General features: G+C 41.1%; 1 protein-coding gene across 3 annotated transcripts in view; it reads right to left on the bottom strand.

The window, feature by feature from the left end:
• TGFBR2 (transforming growth factor, beta receptor II (70/80kDa)) overlaps positions 1-21,036 on the bottom strand; it is an 85,720-nt gene that overhangs the window by 19,231 nt on the left and 45,453 nt on the right. For 2 of the 3 annotated variants that reach the window (XM_011961532.1, XM_011961533.1), the window contains 2 exons: positions 2,221-3,020; positions 382-523 (listed from right to left, as the gene is read on the bottom strand). In XM_011961532.1, coding sequence (XP_011816922.1) covers positions 382-523; positions 2,221-3,020 — 942 coding nt within the window. Of the gene's footprint in view, positions 1-381; positions 524-2,220; positions 3,021-11,825; positions 11,934-21,036 lie in introns of all 3 variants that reach the window. The other variant, XM_011961531.1, reaches the window with a different exon arrangement.

Below are 21,036 nucleotides of genomic sequence, written 5' to 3'. Positions count from 1 at the left end.
CCTGTCTCGGCCTCCCAAAGTGCTGGGATTACAGGCTTGAGCCACCACGCCCGGCCCATTAGAGGTAATTCTTACACATTTTATTAGTATTCACTTCTTGCCAGATATTTAAATAATTGTGAAGAGATGTGTCAAGAGAAGAGTAATTATACAAAGCTTTATAAAAGGAGATACAAAGCTTTATGCTCTAAATGTGGCTTTCGGTTTAAAAACCTAGGCTGTTTAGCACAACCCCAAATAGTTCTGGGATGTTTGTATAATATCAGATCTCAACTAGCTCTAATAACTGCTTTGTAACCCCTGGAATAATGATCGAAGCAACACATGATCTTATTTTGAAGACAAGTTTACCACTACACAATGATGCTGGTCTATACGTACCTCCCACTGCATTACAGCGCGATGCCATTTCCCAGAGCACCAGAGCCATGGAGTAGACATCGGTCTGCTTGAAGGACTCTACATTCTCCAAATTCATCCTGGATTCTAGGACTTCTGGAGCCATGTATCTTGCAGTTCCCACCTATAGCAAAAACAGACAGTGAGGCCCATCATTTAATTCCAGCTGCATTTTTATTTTCACAATATAGCTGATAGTGGCCCCTGACATGTGCAAATGATTTTTTAAAAAAATCACAGTGCTGTTTTAAAGAATGAGAAATGCACAGAAAGGTACAGATAGATGGTTATTTTTTAAAATAGATGTTCTCTCCCTGAGAACCCTCTGAAGACTATAAACAAAGCATGCCAAAATAGGGAAGTGCCAAACCCCAGAGCTGCCTTATCTAACCCCATGACTTGTGTCATCACATTTTTCAGTAACGTCCTTACAGATAACCTGAGAGACAATATTTGTGATATTTTAAATATTTATTTTTGCTTTTCAAAATTAAGTATTTTTTTATTCCTGAAGCTCCAGGACTTATGCTAAAAATAATTATTGCTATCAGTTTTGATCACTTCAGGACTGAGTCTTAATCTTTATTTATCCCATGGCACATTCCAGTGTGCAAAGGATATAGTACAACTGCATATCATCTCTACTGAATTAAATTGTATAAAAGCATTTTCACAGTAAAAGATCAAATCTGGATCACTTTATAATTTTCACATGTGGACCATGTAGTTTTATTTTGACTTTTAGGCCTGTGCCAGTCTCTATGACTGATAATATACAAACGTGGGATCCATTTGAAAAAGGAAAAAAATATTCCAGGGAATGGATCACTTAAATATTTAGTATTGTAGTATGTATAGGCTGACTAAATAACAACAAAGTCCTACCTTCCCAAGGATGTAGGGAAGCTGAGTGAGTTGATACTATCATTCCAAGGAATGTTTCTCATTGGCATGCATTAGAAACAATTTTTCTTCTCAAGAGGTCATTGCATGGCTCATTACTCTGGCACATTAGGCTGCCCATGTTTCGATGTTTACCTCAACACTGTGTGTGCTGCCATGGACACAGGGCTGACTGAGCAGTAACCGAATGCTTCCAAGTGTGTCCTGCCACCTGGCTAAAGAAGACAGCGCTGCTCTCCACAGACTCCACTGTGTGAAAACACTGGGCTTGTCATTTATAAGAGATGTTGTGGTGATTTCTAATCACCTTCCAATAGTTTCTTAGCCAAAAACATTTCCATTTTAATCTGTGAGAGTGCTTCAAGAGCAGAAGCGCTCACTCAGTTGACAAGTACTTATTTTACTTCCAATGTTCAAGGCCTTGTGCTAGGTATCTTGGGTGACCATGTGGACGTAGATTTGGACTTCAGGGAGATCCATGACGCTATTAATAGGCCTTCCACGACCCTATTAATACAAAGAATAATACAAAGAAACCAACACAACTACAGCTAATATAGAGTAGAAAGGACTGAGTACAACCATAAGCGAGGGAGGAAAATAGAGGTAAAGTACTAACAGTGCTTGAAAAAAAGAAAAAACATTTGCTGGAAGAGAAATGAGAATTGATCCAGGAGGAAAAAATGTGCTGAATTGGGAGGGATTGGAAGACAGGAGGAGAAATGCTGTCCATTGGCAAAAACGCTCAGGCAGGAGAGAGCAGAGCATGCTCATGGCAGACTCGGTACTTTGGCTAGATTCCCTAGACCAGTGTCCAGAGTATAGGGCTGTTTGAGATAAGAGGCAGGACATATGGATCAAGAGGTAGGGTGAGGCCAGGCTCAAGGTAAAGGGGATCTAGCACCATCTCTAACTTACCTGCCCGCTGTTAGCCAGGTCATCCACAGACAGGGTAGGGTCCAGACGCAGGGAAAGCCCAAAGTCACACAGGCAGCAGGTCAGGTCGTTCTTCACGAGGATATTGGAGCTCTTGAGGTCCCTGTGCACGATGGGCATCTTGGGCCTCCCGCACGGAGTGTGATCACTGTGGAGGTGAGCGATGCCCCGGGCGAGGGAGCTGCCCAGCTTGCGCAGGTCCTCCCAGCTGATGACATGCCGTGTCAGGTACTCCTGTAGGTTGCCCTTGGCATGGAAGGCAGTGATCAGCCAGTACTGTTTCCCCAACTCCGTCTTCCGCTCCTCAGCTGTCAGGAACTGGAGGATGTTCTCATGCTTCAGGTTGATGTCTGAGAAGATGTCCTTCTCCGTCTTCCAAGAGGCATACTCCTCATAGGGAAAGATCTTGACTGCCACTGTCTCAAACTGCTCTGAAGTGTTCTGCTTCAGCTTGGCCTTATAGACCTCAGCAAAGCGACCTTTCCCCACCAGGGTGTCCAGTTCAATGGGCAGCAGCTCTGTGTTGTGGTTGATGTTGTTGGCGCACGTGGAGCTGATGTCAGAGCGGTCGTCTTCCAGGATGATGGCACAGTGCTCGCTGAAGTCCATGAGCTTCCGTGCCTTGCCAGCTTCCCAGGATGAACTCAGCTTCTGCTGCCGGTTAACGCGGTAGCAGTAGAAGATGATGATGACAGATATGGCAACTCCCAGTGGTGGCAGGAGGCTGATGCCTGTCACTTGAAATATGACTAGCAACAAGTCAGGATTGCTGGTGTTGTATTCTGATGGGGAAACAAAACAAGGAGAGAAGGAGTTGGATGTGGTAGGCATGTACTGTCAGGAAGTGGGTTCATGCCCGAGCATCTATAGATTTTAGCATCTGTATAGTTTTTGTAGATACTACATTGTTAATTGTTATTTCAGGGATGCCAGTGCACACTCGTTCAGTCTTCCCTGCCTCTGGCCATCTATTTGACATCTCCTCCTCTTCCTTCAAACTTCAGCTTAAATGTCACTTCTTAAGAGAGACCTAGAAAAACTTGGAAAATTGTCTTATTTTATACATTTTCATAGCACCTTATACCTTTCCTAGGTAACAATTCAGTGCAACTTAAATTAAATGACCTATGACTCCACCCTCTTGATTTCACATCTGTCTTTCCCTACTTTCTCCATCCCCCACAGACAGGGAACTCCATGCTGGCAGGGACCACGTCTTCTTCACTACAGTAAACTGCACTTAGCACACAGCAGATCCTCAATACTGCCAAATGAAAAGACAAAGCATTTATTGAGTGTTATCGAAGCTCAGGACATTGGGAACATGGAACACAATGACACAGCTTCTGCCTTCAAAAAACTTGGATGTCTGATATCTGGTAAAAACACAGAGCGTGCCACAGTTTCCACCAAAATCTTCGCTCTTTTTCAAGCTCCAACTTGTTCTGCTCTGATCAGCATTCAGGCTACCCTAGGCCTACGGGTGACAGGGAGAGGAGTCCGTGGAAAGGATCTCTTTGGACAGTTATCTTACACCACCCAACATTTCTCTTTTCAGTGTGCATGTAAATTGTAGTTTCATGGAACTGGAATATTTAATAGCAACAATAGAAACATTGCCACAAAGGTAAGATAAGTTAAAAATGGAAATACTGCAGTTCTATGACTTGGAATTCTGAAGCAGGCCCCTGTGGGCGGATGAGGAGAGTCCTCAGCACCAGATATCTAACTATAATATCTTGTGCATCAAACTTTGGTTCATATGCTGGCCTTGTTGGCTCTGGTGAAATAGTTTTCCTCTTTGGAAGAAGGACATGAAAAGAAACAGACAGTGGACAGGAGACAGCAAAAGGCAGCTGTAGTTCAGTGGGAGCTTGTGCTGGGCTGTTTTCATTGGGCAAACATGCCAGAATTCTACTGCATTATGTGTCATCTATCTGCCCTCCAAAGTACCCATTAATCAGCAGGCTGCATGCTCAGATCCTGGAGTCATTCATTAAATATATCACTACTGAGGGTCTATGATGGGCATGGCACTGCCCTCAAAGAGTACCCAGTAGAGGACTTAGGGCATATATACAAATAAGGAATAAATGGCATCTGGGATAGGGGCTAAACGTACAATGCAATCTATATATTAGTGGAATGCGGAAAAGTTTAGAGAAACATGGAAGGCACAGTAGCAAAAAATTGCCTTTAAGTTGGTCTCTGAAGAATGGGAAAAGTCAGTGATGAGTGGAAAGAGTGCTATGTTCAGGAGAAAGAATATATGATCTATCTAAGGAAGAGTAATTCTCCCATACTGACCACCCGGCACCTGGGGAATAGAAAGGAAAAAATAGGTAGGTGGTAGGGAAACAAATTCCATGTCAGAGAAGGATCTTTTGATTATTCAATTGTCAGTTTTCACCTACAGTAGGTGTTTGAAGAGAAAAAAAAAAAAAGTGATGAGAATATAGTCCAGGTGGAATGAGGATATAACCAAATTCTCTCAAGGGGAACCCATTACCTAAATGGTATTGATAAAAGAGTTAAGAAGAAATTACTTGGGCAGATAGTAAGGGTACGGGAGTCCAAGGTAAGGCTTTTCTTTTTGAGAAAAAAAATTAACATTTTTTGGAAAGACACATGAATGCATTTAAAAAATATAGGGAAAGTGAGAAAATTTGGTGACTGACCCTTAAAAACATAAATTCTTACACTGGGAGGCTTGGATTGGGACAAAGAACAGGCAAGAGTAGGGCAGAAATGGGGTGGGACAAAGCAATTCCAGAACGATTCAAATGCAAAAGAAAAAAGGATGCTCTTGTGGAGATGTATGGACTGTCGCTTTTGTCCAGCAAAGTATAAACCTGGAGAACAAAATTAAGGGGGCAGATGAACTAATGTTCAAACACAACAGCCGATCCAGCAGTCGGCATTTCCACTTAGACTTACCACTTCCACAATGTTCCCTCCCTGAAACTCCACCTCTATTATCTGTGGTATCCAATGAATGTGTTTGCTTGAAGTACCCACCCACTTGTCTCCATTCTGTGTGTCTGTAACTACATGGAATGTCTTATAATCATAAATCCACTTGATTATCTGATTGCTTCTCTCCTGACAAAGCAGGGTAGTGGCCAGATCTATTTGGTCACCATGCTATACCCAGTACCCGGGGCAGAATGGGGCAATTTATGGTATTCAACAAACGTGTTTTAGAAACTGAATGATAACTTATGTGGAATGATATTTCTCAAATTTCTAATATTTTATAGCTAGGTTTGACAAACTATGGCTCAAGAGCCCATGGCCTGCTTTTGTATAGTCCTATGACCTAAGAATGATTTTCCCCACATTTTTAAACAGTTGTTTAAAAAACAATAAAACTAAGAGGTTCGTGCAACAGAGATCTTATCTGGCCCAGAAAGCCTAAAATATTTACTGTCTGGCCCTTCACAGGAAAGCTTTGCTGACCCCTGTTCTAGAGGTGTTACTTTAATAACCTCATTGGCAGAATCTGGAGAGACTTCACTTTGGCCAAATGTGAATATGTAGTCAATTTTTTTTCACATATGAGAAAATGAAATTTGAAAAAATTTAAATATTAACTGCATAATTACTTAGCTGTGTCCTTAATTCACTAAAACGTCCAAATGAAATGTTGATTCATCATGGCTCATTTTATTTTATAATTCCTAACTATCTATAAAAACAGTGTTCTTTGCTCATTTCAATTCCTTTTTAGCCTAAAGGAAACACAAAAACAGAAATCCCCTTAAGTTTATGTGCAGCACTGACTGAAGAAGATTCTAGAAATCCCCAGTTCAATGTCAGAAACCAAAGTTTTACTTTCTCCTAAAATTTCCTGTTATTTCTTTAGAAAACTTAAACTCTAAAAACTTTTGGTGGGAGGAGGAATTCTTGAATAACATCTGTCAATCTTGAAACTTCAAAGAGGTGGTGAAAAACTCTAACAATAGCAACCAAGGCTGGAAGGAAGCTTTGGGATGTGGCTTTATCTAAACAGAAGCCACCCACACCCTCCGGCAGTATTAACCCTTGGGTTGCTACCAGAAAACCCAACAGCTCTAGGTGTAGGTACAAGCCAGCATCTCCTTCACTCGGAGATCAACAGGAAATGTTTCTTTTCATCAGCCTCCAGTTACAGAGAAACTCATGAACTGAACACTTACTAAGTTTCTGGCTGTGTGCTAAGGATTTTATAAAATATTTAAATTTAATTGACAGAAAAACCCTATGAGATAGAAACTGCTATTATTATAAACCCCATTTTACAGATAGGGAAGCTAAAGGTCAGACAGTTTAAGTAATTTTCCAAGATGATAAATTTAGGCAACAGCAAAGCTGGTATTTAAAATGAGCACTGCCTGACTGGAGAGACTTCTGATCTCAATCCCATGCCTGATCTCTTAACTTCATATTGGTGAGAGCCAACTAAGAATGACAATGACTTTAGGCTGGGTGTGGTGGCTCACGCCTGAAATCCTAGCACTTTGGCAGGAGGATCACTTGAGCCCAGGAGTTCGAGACCAGCCTGGGCAACATAGTGAGACTGTCTCTACACAAACTGGAAAAAAAAAAAAAATTAGCCAGGCACTGTGGTGCTTCCTGTAGTCCCAGTTACTAGGGCGGTTGAGGCAGGAGGATTACTTTACTTGAGGCAGGAGTTCAAGGCTGCAGCACACTATGATCCTGCCACTGCATTCTAGCCTGGGTAACAGAGCAAGACCCTGTGTGTGTGCGGGCAGGGGTGGGGGGTCCCAATTTGATGAAGGGTTTTTCTTTAGTGTAGCCTGGACTAAGTGATTTTACAGCCATCCACCGAGTGACACTGGCAATTCTTGTATAATGTGTCTAAAGGAGTATATTTTGGGTATGGGGACTATTTCCTTTGCTCTGAACTAAGAACCACAGTTTAGCAGTGTCTCTGTAAATATGCATCCTTTTCCTGCCAGGAAATAAAAAGTTTTACGTGAAGGAGAACCCCAAAATCTTTTTCTTTTCTCAGAGCCTATTCTCATGGCCTAGACCTTAGCAGAGCTCAAAACATAATTGTTGCACTATTAGGATATTCCGTGAATAGAAATAGCATCGAACTAGATCTAGCTCTGAAGGGCATGAAAAATAAGGGCAGGATTTCTCCAAGGCCCATACAAAAATGAGGCTATAATAGTAAACATTTTTAGCCTGGGCTCGGTAAATAGGGTTCAGTGGGTCTGTGAATCTGAATGGGCAAAAATTGCATCTTTTTTGTTTTCTCTAACCTTTCATGAAAAATTAATATTTCCTAGTATTAGCTGTACCTATGACTTTGTTGGTGCAGACATCTCAGCATGTGGCTTACACTCATCACTTAGACATTTCAGTTGTTTAGATCTGCTGCTATTGTTATTTAAAGCATTACTACAGAAACACACATTACTGTAACACAAATTCATTTTTAAAATACTTGATCATTGTATGTCAGTGTAATTCATTTTCTTTGACATACTTCGTGTTCTATTTTATGCATTTAAAAAATATCACAGTGAGAAGAGGTCCACAGGCTTCCTTACTTCAAGAAGTCCATGGCACATACACACAAAAAAGGGAAGCTCCCTTGGCAGAGTGAAGGCATTTGGGTTTTAGTCTCTTCTCCAGGACTCCTAGAGCGGGGATTTTGGGACTGATGGGTCTCTCTAGGAAGTTGGTAACTAGTGCCAATGGTAGATCTGCCCGGCTTGATTTGTTGTGCGGCACATGGACAACTGTAGGTGCTGCCGGAGCTTCTGTGGAGTGGGAAGGCAGCTCCGCAGTGGAGAATGAGAAGCCCTCCTTCGAAATCTTGTAACAATAATAAAGATAACTCACATATGATGTGCTTTGTTGGGTTAGGCACTGGGCAACTTATTTTGTAAACATGATCTACTTTATTTCTCCAACAACCCAATATATGAGTTAGATTCTCTTACCCCCGTTTTACAGAGGAGGATACTGAGCCTTGGTTGCTTCTACAACATTTTTGTCTACTTAGTAAATAAGTATTCTTGCTAAGTAAAAGCTGTTCCTAGTAAGTACTCAATAAATGAATGCTGTCCTTTTAATGTTATAATTAACATGACTTGAGACAGGAAGTTCTTCCTTCCCCTCAGCTATCTCTCTTTAGCATAGTTTCCTTTTTTGGATCTCAGCCAGTTGTATATATACTCTTGCTTTAGGTGAACATGCTGGCATGTGAACATTCTTGTGGTTAGAGCTTCACTGCCAACTTCACAAAAATCTCTCTTGGCATCTGAGGCTCAGTAGTGTACTAATACACCAAGGTGTGTGAAAAACTATCATCCACGTATCCCACTAAATTTTTGCCCTAAACTCCTTTATGGAGCGGAGGAATTGCCAAACTACTTCAAATATTAAAGTAGGAGCCTATCTCCCAAATTCAGCTATGTTGATTTGCTTTTTATCAAGACACATTAACTGATCCACAGAGGATTTTATTTACCAAGTTGGCCTTAATTTAATGTTTTTTTTTTTTTTTTTTAACCAAGTGACTTTTATTTAAAATAGTGAATTAGGGAGGTTCAGTTTTAAGTTCCTTTTAGGAACTAGTGTTGGCATAACAAAGGATTTAAAAGAGGCTAAGAGCAACGTGTGTGTGCGTGCACGCGCATGTGCGTGCGTGCGCACATGCATACTAAAGTTATAAGACAAATTGTTTACTTTTCAATCACTCCGAAGGAAAGTATACCACAGGATTTCCCCTTGAGGTTTTCTGCCAGTTCTTACTTTTTTATGGTATATTAACACTTATCTTTGGAAGACAGATAAAAAAAGAATTTGACATTTGTCTTTAAAAAAATATTTATGTAACAAGACTCTGATATTTGCAAATGGCTCCTTATTTGCAACTAAGTCTGGCCTCTATGTGTGACAGAAGTGACTGGAAATTTTCAGAATTATTAAATGGATCTCAGAGTTCATTGTTAAGGAGACAGCTTGGTGGTATGGAAAGAACAAAAGCTTTGAAACCACTCAGATGATTAAAAAAACAAAAATGGGGGCAGACATGGTGGCTCACACCTGTAATCCCAGCACTTTGCGAGGCTGAGGTGGGAAGATCCCTTGAGCCCAGGGAGTTTGACACCAGTCTGGGCAATATAGTGAGACCCTGTCTGTATAAAAACAAAAAAATTAGCTGGATGTGGTGGTGTGGGCATGTAATCTGCGCTACTTAAAAGGCTGAGGCAAGAGGATCGCTTGAGCTTGGAAGTTCAAGACTAGAGTGAGCTATAATGGCGCCACTGCATTTTAGCCTGGGCAACAGAACGAGACCCTGTCTCAAAAAAAAAAAAAAAAAAAAAAAGTTAGCCCTCTCTTTCGCTTTCCTTTCTCCTAAGGGTAATTTAAAATAATATACTTAGCCCAAGAGCATGATACGGCCTTCAGAATCAGAGAAATTACTCTGATTTCTCTCTTATGAAAAAGAATTCATTCCAAAATAAAACACAGAGAAAAGTACATAAAACAAGTGTCTGGCTTAGTGAATTATTATAAGGTCAACACTCTTGTAACCACTGGTAAGGTCAGAACATATAACTTTGCTGGCCATCCCAGAAGTCAGTTCATGTTCCCCAACTCAATCGGAGATCCCTCCCTTCCTCTAAAAAGTAATCACTATTCCTGACTTTTATAGTTATCATTTTCTTGAGTTTTCTGACTGGTTTTATCATCCAAGTATGTATCTGCAGTCATCTTGCTACTAATATGACTGAATATAAATGCAAAACCTTGTTTTTTTGCAGAATTATTGTTTTAAAAAAACTTCCTACAATAAAAACACCAGTAGACTCTTTAGAGAAATGTTTAATCTGAATTAATCAAATCATCAGACAAATCTAGAAAGTGCCTTTATAAAGTAAATGAAATGGTCTGACCTAGTCAAATCAAAGTCAATGTCATGAAAACCAAAAACACGCTGTAGAGGCAAAACAATCAATTCTAATGTGTTGTCCTTGACTGGATGCTGAATTGAAACAACAGACCCATAACCTTGAAGAGATTTGAATACGGACTGGAATGTATATATATTCAGATGTATATATGTGAAGGTATCTGTGTCTGAGTGTACACACACACACACACAAAGAAAGCGAAAGCTAAGCACTCACATATATACTTCACACTGCAGAGTTCAAAGATCTTGCCATCATTTTCTGCACCTTTAAGAATTTTGTTGGCATGTTACATACAGAATAACTTGTCATCTCGTTATTCTAAGTGTCCCCAGACCAGCAGCCATCAGCATCCCCTGGGAACTTAATGGAAATGCAGAGTCTTAGCCCTGGCCTCAACTAACTGAATCAGAATCTGCATTTAAAAGTTCTCGCAGTGATTCATTTACACACTCAAGTTTCAGAGGTAAATTTTATTTTTGCTAAAGAGTTTAGCAAAACTCTTACGGTTTTATTCAGCACTAGCCAATGAGAAAATAGTCCATGATAATTTTCTAGTCAATTAACTGGTGGAGGAATGTAGAATGAGATATGCTTCCCCATCCATCATCCTAGTAAAAAGCACACCAATTTAAGCAAACAATAAAAAGTCATTTTAATTAAACAATGCAAGGACAGTAAGCTCACTAACAATGAAGGATTCAATTTAACTTCTAGCTATTGACAGCACTCTTCGACAGTCTGGATATAGTTTGAGAGTATTTTTTCCCCAAATGATGAAAGAAGTATTCTCTCCAATCAATGTGGTTGTTTTACTCCAACTGCACATATTTCAGAACAAAGCTATTCTCCACCTCTCCTATCCCATGGCACAGTCTCCTTTGTATTATTTCCTTCTTATCTCTCTCCCAGATGGAAAAGCCTTGCATGTATTCTAATCCAGTATGATAACCTCTTTTAGAATTCCCATGAAAGGTAAAGGTAAAACCTCTGCCTGAAAATGTTATGGTAGAAGGACACCATTGCTTTGTTATCATTCCTTAATCAAATCACAATATTTCTAACTGTAGATATATTGGGATAAAGTCTAAATATTGGGATATTTTTAAAATTATTCTTTACATTAAGTCAAATGGAGCCTCTGTGTACTTCTACCACTGGCCTTTCTGCTGTTCTCTAAAGCAAAAAGCAACAAAATGAATCAATTTTCTATGGGATGAGAACACTTAACCTCCTGCTGGACATTAAACTCATATCCCCTAAATCACTTCATTTTCAGGTTGAACAGCCATGTTTTCTTCAGTTACTTTTCAAGAGATATATTTATGAGACTCTAAAGTCTGACATATTTATCAGACCCTAAAATCAGCCTGCCCAGCATATAGCACCCAACAAATGCCAGGACCTTTTTTCTACAGATAAAGTGATCTATTCTCCGAAACCACGCTTGGCTATTTAAGATTCTTCATCATGTGTTTTGCTAAACACAGATATAATACTTGGAATGTAATCTGTGTAGCAAAGATTACAGCAGGACTCTCACCTCCTCTTCCACCGAGTGGAGTTTAAGGCTCTTGATGGTTTGTTCTTTCTGTTTTGTTTTGACTCTTTCAGCAAGATCATCCAGATTTCAGAATGACCTTAACTTACCTCTAAACCCTGGGGTCTTCATCACAGGAGCAGATTCCCAGCCACTGTTTTGATAAGTGCTCCTTTGCAATTGATTGTTTGAACCTATATGTCTGATTTTACAACTACCTGACAAGTTTTGGAAAATTGGTCATTTCAGGCAATTAAAACCCTGATTCAGCCTTTGCTCTTTTAGGCATCCTTTCCACTGTGATTTTCACTTTATGTTCCTCCTTAGGATATAGATTCTTGCTACCTCTCTTGCTCTGACTTTAAAAGGAGGGCAACAAACATTAGGAGGGTACCTACAATGTACCAGGCTTTGTCCAAGAAATGATGACACATCTGTCCCTCCACAGAGAGAGCTTCACACCTGATACATGTTCTTTGGAGCAAGATTTTTTTTTTCATTTTCTTTTCCGTGTTGTTACACAGAAAAGTCTTCTGACTACTAAAAGCTTAGGCTTTGTTAGGATCCCCACACCTGCCCTGATTCTTTAATTCTTTTTCTGGCTGGCTGGCTGAATTATACCTTGTATTCTGTCTAGGGGCCCTCATGTTCTCAGGAAACCTGAAAGCAAGATGCATTTCTTAAGTTATTTCAGGATCCTCTCCAACAGGGAGACTAGATCCCTTTGGAAAAGCAGATTCATTATTCACAATACCTGTTAGGTCACCAAAATACATCCTCTCTCTCTCTCTCTCTCTCTCTGGCTTTCCAGGTGAACCACAGGCTTCTGCAATTCCTTCCCACCTGAGTTTCTTTACCTCCTAAAATCACGCACACAGCCTTCCTGGTCCCTGCCTTGTCTCTGACAAGGCAGTGGCACCCAAACCTTGCCATCCAACCTTTTGGACACATTAAGGTTTAAAATGTGCTTTCCTTTAATGTATAGTTTAATCAGTTTTAAAAGCTAAGATGCCTATTCCCAATGAGGCCCTTGACCTTGTTCTAAAGCAATTGCTTGTACATTGCTGTAGAAAAAAAATAATATCCCCACTTAAAAAGTCTTGTTATTCCTCCGTGGATGGGGTAAAACAGGTGTTGGTTTTTCTCCCCCTCTAACCTTCAAAGGCAGAATTTTGGCTCCTTCCTGCGGTAGTTGCCATTCTTTAATTGTTACCAGCCCTTTCCAGGTTACATGAGGAACGTGATGAAAAATATAAAAAGATTTGGCAGAACAAACTGTCTTGAGTCCAGTGGTTCCCAATGTCGGCTGCATATTAAAATATCTTGAAGAATTAAAAAATAATTCCTGATACCAGGCCCCAGACCAATTAAGTCAGAAACTGCAGGAGTAAGGCCCAGTTAATGAGGCGTTTTTAAAGCTCCTCATGTGTTTCCAATGTGCAGCCAAGGCTGAGAATGACTCCATCAGCCTGGTGGAAGAAATAGGTATATTTGAATAGGATGGGGCCTGGAAAATGGAAGACATGGAAATAATTATAATGACTCAATTTCAGATAAATTGTTCTTGACATTGGAACCAACTATATCCTCTAATGAGGCAACAAAAGTCATATATATGTATATTTTTAAAAGTAGATAAGCAGATATAAATTATTTCTCTAAAAGGTAATTTTTTTTTTAAAAGCATAACTTGTAATGGCAAAATTGATATTTTCCATAACAGGTAACATGCAGGAGCGATTTAGAATAAAAAAAAGACTTTCCAAAGGCAAGTCATCCAGATGTCCAAATGGTGGTGAATCTAGTCTCTGGAGTATATGTGGGTGGAAATAAAAGTCAATTTCACAGTGGTTAGCTAACTCCTGGAGCCTTTTTTTCCCGCTGGTGGGACACTGAGACACGTGCAAAGCAGCAAAAAGTCTCGGTGCACCCTTCTTGCCATTACTCATGGGGGTGGAGTTTATGGAACATATGGAGGCCGCAGTGGGAGAGACCTGAGGCTGCAGAGGAACCACCAGAACCTTGCCACAGCACCAGCAGTATGGGTCCGATTGCTTTCTTGGTCGCTCACGGCCAGTGGATGGAATGTGAGACAGCCTGTGTCCATACTGGATTCCACTCTGCTGATTCAGATCAGAATGAGGTTTTAGAGTACAAATATTCACAACCAGAAATCACATCTGGCCTCAGTGCAGCTTTGTTTACTTTGCTACTTAAGAAAAAAAAAAGTGAGTTGCTTTTGCCTTAATTCAGTTCAAATACATTCTAAGCTTCCTTCAACTGAATCACAGTGTCCTCTAGCATGCAAATCTTTATTATTTCCTTGGCCAGACCAGGGCCATATTGATGAATTCCAAGTGTGCTTTCTAACCAAGGTTCACAACCAAAGGCTACTTCAGCTCTGAGTCATCACCTCAAATAACTGATTTCTCTTCTCAGGAATGAGACTAGCAACTTTCATCCATAATTTTCTTCCTCTTGTAACAACTTTTCGCAACCATATTTCCACACTTAGTTTTCCTTCTGCATTTAGACCAGAAAGTAAATCTGGTTTGTTTCTTTTGAAACGAAAATGCATAGCTGGAAAGCCAGCTATTTTGAGGCGTGAGTGCACAGTTTCAAGGCAGCATACCTAAAATCCCCCAGAGCTACCAAAACACCATTTACTCTTTTCATTTCTTACATGCAAGAACTAAGCATTTCCCCAAGAAGCCAGCTCCCTGGTGTTGGAGCTGAACAAACACAAAATGAGATTTGGGAGAAAGAGGGCAGCATTTCTAAGACTTGCCTTACTCAGAAAGCAACGGAAGTTAACAAAATGCTCAAGGCATGTGATCAATACACAGAGTGGGTTTGCTGGATGGCGTAAAGCAACGACATTAAGGACACAATGAGTCCAGAGGGAACCAGCTGGCTGAGATGTTCTGCTAGCAAGTTAAACATAGACAGGAAACCGCGTGTCTGATACTGTAAAAAAATAATTTGTCTTCCTGCCAGAGTTAGGCTTGCAAACCAAAAAGGCTGTTTTCACTTAAAAGAAATGCTACAACAAAGATAGAGGAAGGAATGAAACTTTGTGGCTACAAGAAGTCCTCTTCTCTGCCCTTCTCTCAACATCTCAGGTTAGAGAGCACACATCACCACACCAACTGCTAAAGCCTGCACATAGCTTGCGAGTCAGCAACGTGCACCACTGGGCGTACATCTTATGGTCTGCTTCCCTGTTTAACCACATAGATTGAACTTTGAGTCAGAAGTGGTTTCTCAAGTCCTGATTTCTAAGCTAGGAAGGTACAATCAATTTATTTACAGTCCTATCCCATTCCAAAAACAAAAACAAAACAACAACAAAAGAGTGAAAGAAGGTAAAGTCAAGATAGGAGCTAAAATTATGACCCTGTGAGAACACAGGGTAAAAACTGGTAAGGGTGATATTAGTACACTAAATGTGTAGGCACATATTTGCTAGAAGCAGGATTCAGATTTGCCTCTAAGCTTTTCTGATAGTTAGCATCTGAGAGAGAAACACAAAAAACATGAATATCTCTATCGGGGGTTGGCCTGAGACCTGTTTTTGTAAATGAAGTTGTACTGGAACACAGCCACGTCCAATCACTTACACACTGTCTGTGGCTGCTACCACTGAAGAGTTCAGTAGCTGCGAGGGAGACTCTGCCTTGCAAAGCTGAAAATATTTACTATCTTGCCCTTTATCAAAGAAGTTTGCAGACCCCTGCTCGGTGTGCTTCAAAGTGTCCTTAAGATCAGAGGCAAACAGGTCTTCAAGAGGAGAACACCTTTCTAAAACAGAGCCAAAATAAATGTCTCCTGGCTTCCTCATGAAGATAACAAAACAATGCAGCGAACCGCATTCTTTACAGTAAACAGATCACACTGATTCACAGGACTCCTTATAATGGAGAGCACCTCAATAGGACTCAGGTGGAGGAATTTTCAGGGAGGAGAATACATGACGTTAGTACAAAGCTCCTCACTCATCTGGCTAAGATAAGAATAAGAAATTTGAATCTAGTGGTACAGTAATAACTATTTACAGTCAAAATTTATGAAGTGCTTGCTCTGTGCCAGGTGCTGTGCCAAGTTCTCTACATAAATAAATACATTATCCTCAAAATAATCCTATTAAAAGTATTCATTATTTCTACCCCCATTTTTCAGAGAGGAAAACAGGTGAAGTAGTTCTCCCAAGAACCAAGAGCTTATACAAGGCTGAGCTAGGATCTGAACACAGGTGATCTCAGCAGGGAAGCCATGCGCTCAGCCCTGCCCTCTGTTGTCTTCCCAACAGATGAGCATCTAACTGGTCATCGTTTGTACACGTCGTTTCTCATGGACATGGAAACAGTGTCAGCCTGAGGTTGTGCTTCTTGCCAAGGACATGCTGAGTGGTGGGTCTGGGCTGCTGTTCAGTAAACAGAACAGGTAGCCTCTTATGTAAGGTGTGCAGCCTCCCACAGGTTAAGACTGATAGAAAAGCAAACACACCACCCCATGGTAATGTGGAAGGGTAAGGGTATTCCTTCTATAAGAGACACGATTATCTGGTTCTTCTATGACTCTCCTATGGACAAAAAGTGAGGAACAAGCTATGAGATCTTGGAAAAAAAAATCCCAGCTCCTCTCTGGAGACCCACTTTTTTGTCATTAAAATGAAAAGTCTGGAGGAGCCAATTCACAGGTTTCATTTCATCATAGAAATGTAATGATTCTAGGAAACAAGACAACACACCTGAAAGTAGTTAGCACAGGTGCGCATATTCGGAGTAGGCTGCAATCCAAGGCAGCAATCAACACTATGGTTGTTCTATGAGTTCCCACAGCCTAGGCCATGGGCTTGCCACCACCTTGCCTACATTTCAACTGGAAAAGGGGTGGGACCCTGGTCCCGCAAACAAACTACTGAAAGTCCAGGACTTGGGTCCTTTCCTACATGGCCCCAGTGCCTCTCATTTTCTAGAATAAGCAGTTCAGTTCTAAGTTAGCAGGAAAAGCAGGATGGCCAAGATCCAGACATTTGGAAGCTGGAAGTGGTCCAGCAGCATGCCTCCCTTCATCCTCCTTGGCTTACCATCTTGTTTTCCATGTAGCCACCTTCAGCAGATAATCTTAGCAAATAACCCAGGAATGAACTGATTCAGACCAACTCTTCTTAGCACCACACTATTACTCTCCAGGGCTTTCTAAGGCCACCAAACATCTCCTCTGTAGATCCAATTCAAAACAGTATCTTGTACGATGCATCTTGAAAACATTCACAAATGTCTTCTTGCTTTGGGAAATATTAAGGGACAGTCCCACAGATAAACTAATACAAATACTATAAACTAACATGAACATGATCATAGAAACAAAAGAAATGCCTACTGAAAAGATGTCTGATTTTCTCCACATTAAGATCCACACCAGAACAATGTCTGTGGAGTATATTTAAAAAATAAACCTTATTGTCACTGCTGAAAAACACCCACATGCCACTGGAGAGTTCTGTTACACAAGCTGACTGAGTAAAGTATATTGAGCTCATTTGCAAATGACCAGGCTTTAAACGAAATTTATTCTTCATGGGCCCATTAGCTCAGGGAGTTACTAGCATGAAGTTAATAAGACCTCCATCTCTGGTTCCATCCCTACCTGGTGAGTTCACACCAGTGCTTCTCACACTTCAGTGTGCAAACAAATCACTGAGGGCCTTGTTACAGGCAGATGCTGATGCAATAGGCCCCGGAGGGCCCAAGGTTGGCAGTTCTAATAAGCTTCCTGGTGATCCTGCTGCTGCTGGTCTAGACAATTTCAGTAGCAACCGTTTATACCATTCAGAAGAGGTATGCGCCTTGGCATAGAGTGTTCTCCTTAATCAGGGTAAGAAGGAGTAAGAAAGGATGCACCTACTGTGTGCCAGCCACTGTGCTGGGTGCTCCCAAGCATCATCTCCTTATATCCCACAACAACCCACAGGTACCATTTATCAGCACTACTTGACCAATAATGGCGCAGTCATTCAAAGGGAAGGCCTTGTGGCCCAAAGCAAGCTTTCCATGGAAAAAATGAAGAGGGAATGAATCCCTTTGGCGAGTACAGAACTGCGATTACCCTAATCGCTGATGTGAAAGGCACTTGTGAGTTGTTTCAGTTTTATTTAGCTGCTTCCTGCTGTGATTCTGAGTCAAAACAGGAACAACGTGCCTAATTTGTAATATTATCCAACAATGCCAGGGATGTGGTTAGCTTTGATTAGAAATTCTAGACTCAGCATGCTCCCCTTGCCTCTGTGAAGGCATGTGGAGAAAAAGAGAAACTGGATGAAACAGGGATTAAAGCAGAGTGAGCCCCTCCAAAACCTTGTGGTGTGATATGTAGGTATCCGAACGCTCAGTTTATGCACCACAGTCAGCACTCAACTACAAAACCTCAGTGTGAGAACAGACCTAAGGCTACACAGGCCTGGTTTCCTGCATTCAGACAAGCACAAGTCACCAGCCCTCTATAAAAAACCCAACTACTGCTAACAGCTAACAGTGACATGTCAGGCAATGTTGCAAGCACTTTACATGCATTAATCTACTCAGTGCTCACAACACCTCCCACCTGCTTTGTATTTCCATTTTACAGATGAAGAGACTGAAGCATGGAGATGTCAAGTCACTGGCCCAACACAGCAGAGCTAATAAGTTGTAGAATAAACCTTAAATCCAGAAGATCTGGCTCATTCTTGAGTATTACACTAGACTGCTTCTCTCTTACCTAAACCAGCAGAAATCACCTCTTCACTCAGTGTTCTGCAAATTAAATGTCTCACTGCACTTGGAAACCATTTATGAAATGAAAAAAACTGAGTTGTTGTGTTTGATTCTTACAGGTTCAGTGAGAGATCAATAACCACATCATGTCTTTGCAAAGTGGGGATGTCATCTGCCAGTAAACAGGGTGGCTATTTGCTCAGGATTCCTTCCTCTCCTACCTCCTGTGCTGCCTTCAGTCCTGGTGCCCATCAGGTCTCGTCTGACTGACAGCTGTCACCAGGCCATCCATCATGACCAATTCAAACAACTTCTCTTCTAACTGGAATTTTATATGTTGGTTAGTACAGGGATAGACTCTGATTTCCTTGGAATTCTACACAAAATGTTTTGGCAGGAGGGAGTCTTCAGAGACTGGGAGGGAAGCATGAATATGAGAGAACAGTTGTGCGGTGCAGACCCAGCCCCATTCTAGTTGTTTCTTGACTCGTGCCTGCCCTTGGTCACTGTAGGAAGGCACGGGAACTGGCAGTAGGCCCCACTGAGGGATTCTAGGGTTAAGGGTAGGTACCCGGTTCACAGAAAAAAACAGCAAGGTTTCTTTAACTCTTTCATTCTAAAAACCATGACCTCAGTCCTCTGAAGAACTAGCTTTGAACACTCGTTGTTCGATCACAGACAAAGTGTTAAATTTCTCCAAGCCTGCTTTTCTCATGCATAAATAGGGATATTAACAGTGCCTACCCACATGGGGTGGCTATGAGATGAAATGAGGTCATGCTTGGAAAGGGCTGAGCTCCCTGCATAGCAACAGCGTGTTTTCTCTGAATATTAACTGTCATTAATAGTATCACTAGAAATAAAGATCCATACTTTAAAAGAAAATCTTGTGGCTCAACCTTCTTTTTCTTACACATTAAAAAAGATAGATGTACATAATTATCATTGTGTAGCTGCAGATCAGGAACTTGCCAGCAAGAGTACTGTGCTACTAATAATATAGCCACAGTGCACTTCATAGCTTTTGTGTTCACTATCTTGTTGGACTTGGAGGAGAGAAATCAGCATTAAGAGTTTTCATTCCGGCCAGGCACGGTGGCTCATGCCTATAATCCCAGCACTTTGGGAGGCTGAGGCAGATGAATCATCTGAGGTCAAGAGTTTGCGACCAGTCCGACCAACATGTTGAAACCCTGTCTCTACTAAAAATACAAAAATGAGCCAGGCGTGGTGGCAGACGCCTGCAATCCCAGCTACTCGAGAGGCTGAGGCAGGAGAATCACTTGAACCCAGGAGGCGGAGGTTGCAGTGAGCCAAGATTGCACCATTGCACTCCAGTCTGGGTGACAGAGTAAGACTCTGTCTCAAGAAAAAAAAAAAAAAAAAAAAAAAACAGTTTTCATTCCTTGATATAAAGAAGAGATGGTGGCAATAAGAGGAGAAATGGAATACAAAATGTTGCTCCTAATGTCTGCTGTTTTAGGTGGAAGAAATACCCCACCACAGAGAAGAAAGATGCTTAAAAAGCAAACACCGCCCCCGCCCCACCTCCTGGAGCATTTTAGAAGACTCTGAAATCACTCAGACATTTGAGTCATCAGTTGTGAAAGGCTTCCTGTACTGTACAGTGAGAAACTGTGTTTATGCTTATTATCTCACTTCATAAGAAAGTCTGAGAATAAGAGGAAAAACGAGGGATGCCCATGATGATCACCTGAGTTGAAATACTCTGAAAATGGAAGTCATGAATATCTACAAGACTTATAGTAAAATATAAAACACATGAGATATTTTGACAAAGATATTCAATAATAAAATACAGATCCAACTTGTAGGCCATTTATCAACTTTTGTCCTTTTGGAGGAAATAAACTTGTCTGCTGTAGAAAAGCCGGTATACAAAAGGAGAGAAAAGTTTTTTCAGTGCCAGTAAACGTGCCTGGGTATTCTGCTATTAGAGATTAATTCCTCTGGCTTAGGCTAGGCCTTCTTTTAAAAGGTGAACTACTTGAAGAAAGCTGACGTGGTAAGTCAGAATATCAGGTGCTACCATGTTTCGTGTGATTTAATCTATTTAGATTTCCGTCTAACTCAAATCACATAAAGAACATGAGGCCAGGCACAGTGGCTCATGCCTGTAATTCTAGCAATTTGGGAGTCCGAGGGAGGTGGATCACCTGAGGTCAGAAGTTCGAGACCAGCCTGACCAACATGGTGAAACCTCTTTCTACTAAAAATACAAAAATTAGCTGGGCATGGTGGCACACTCCTGCAGTCCCAGCTACTCAGGAGGCTGAGGCAGGAGGATCACTTGAACCTGGGAGGCAGAGGTTGCAGTGAGCCAAGATCGCGCCATTGCACTCCAGCCTGGGCGACAGCATGAGACTCCATCTTAAAAAAAAAAAGAAAAGAAGAGAAAAGAAAGAAAAGAAAAGGAGAGAAATTGACCATTTATAGGATGAGAACATAGGAAGGAAGAGTAACCTGGAAAGTGTTGCCCTGACAAGAGTGCATGCCTGCTTTCAGTTCACTAAGAAGTTGGCCTAGGGGAAGTTGGACAGGA

The sequence above is a fragment of the Colobus angolensis genome, unplaced genomic scaffold (assembly GCF_000951035.1).
Source record: "Colobus angolensis palliatus isolate OR3802 unplaced genomic scaffold, Cang.pa_1.0 Scaffold56, whole genome shotgun sequence".
Taxonomy (NCBI): domain Eukaryota; kingdom Metazoa; phylum Chordata; class Mammalia; order Primates; family Cercopithecidae; genus Colobus; species Colobus angolensis.
This window is presented reverse-complemented; position numbering and strand designations above follow the sequence as displayed.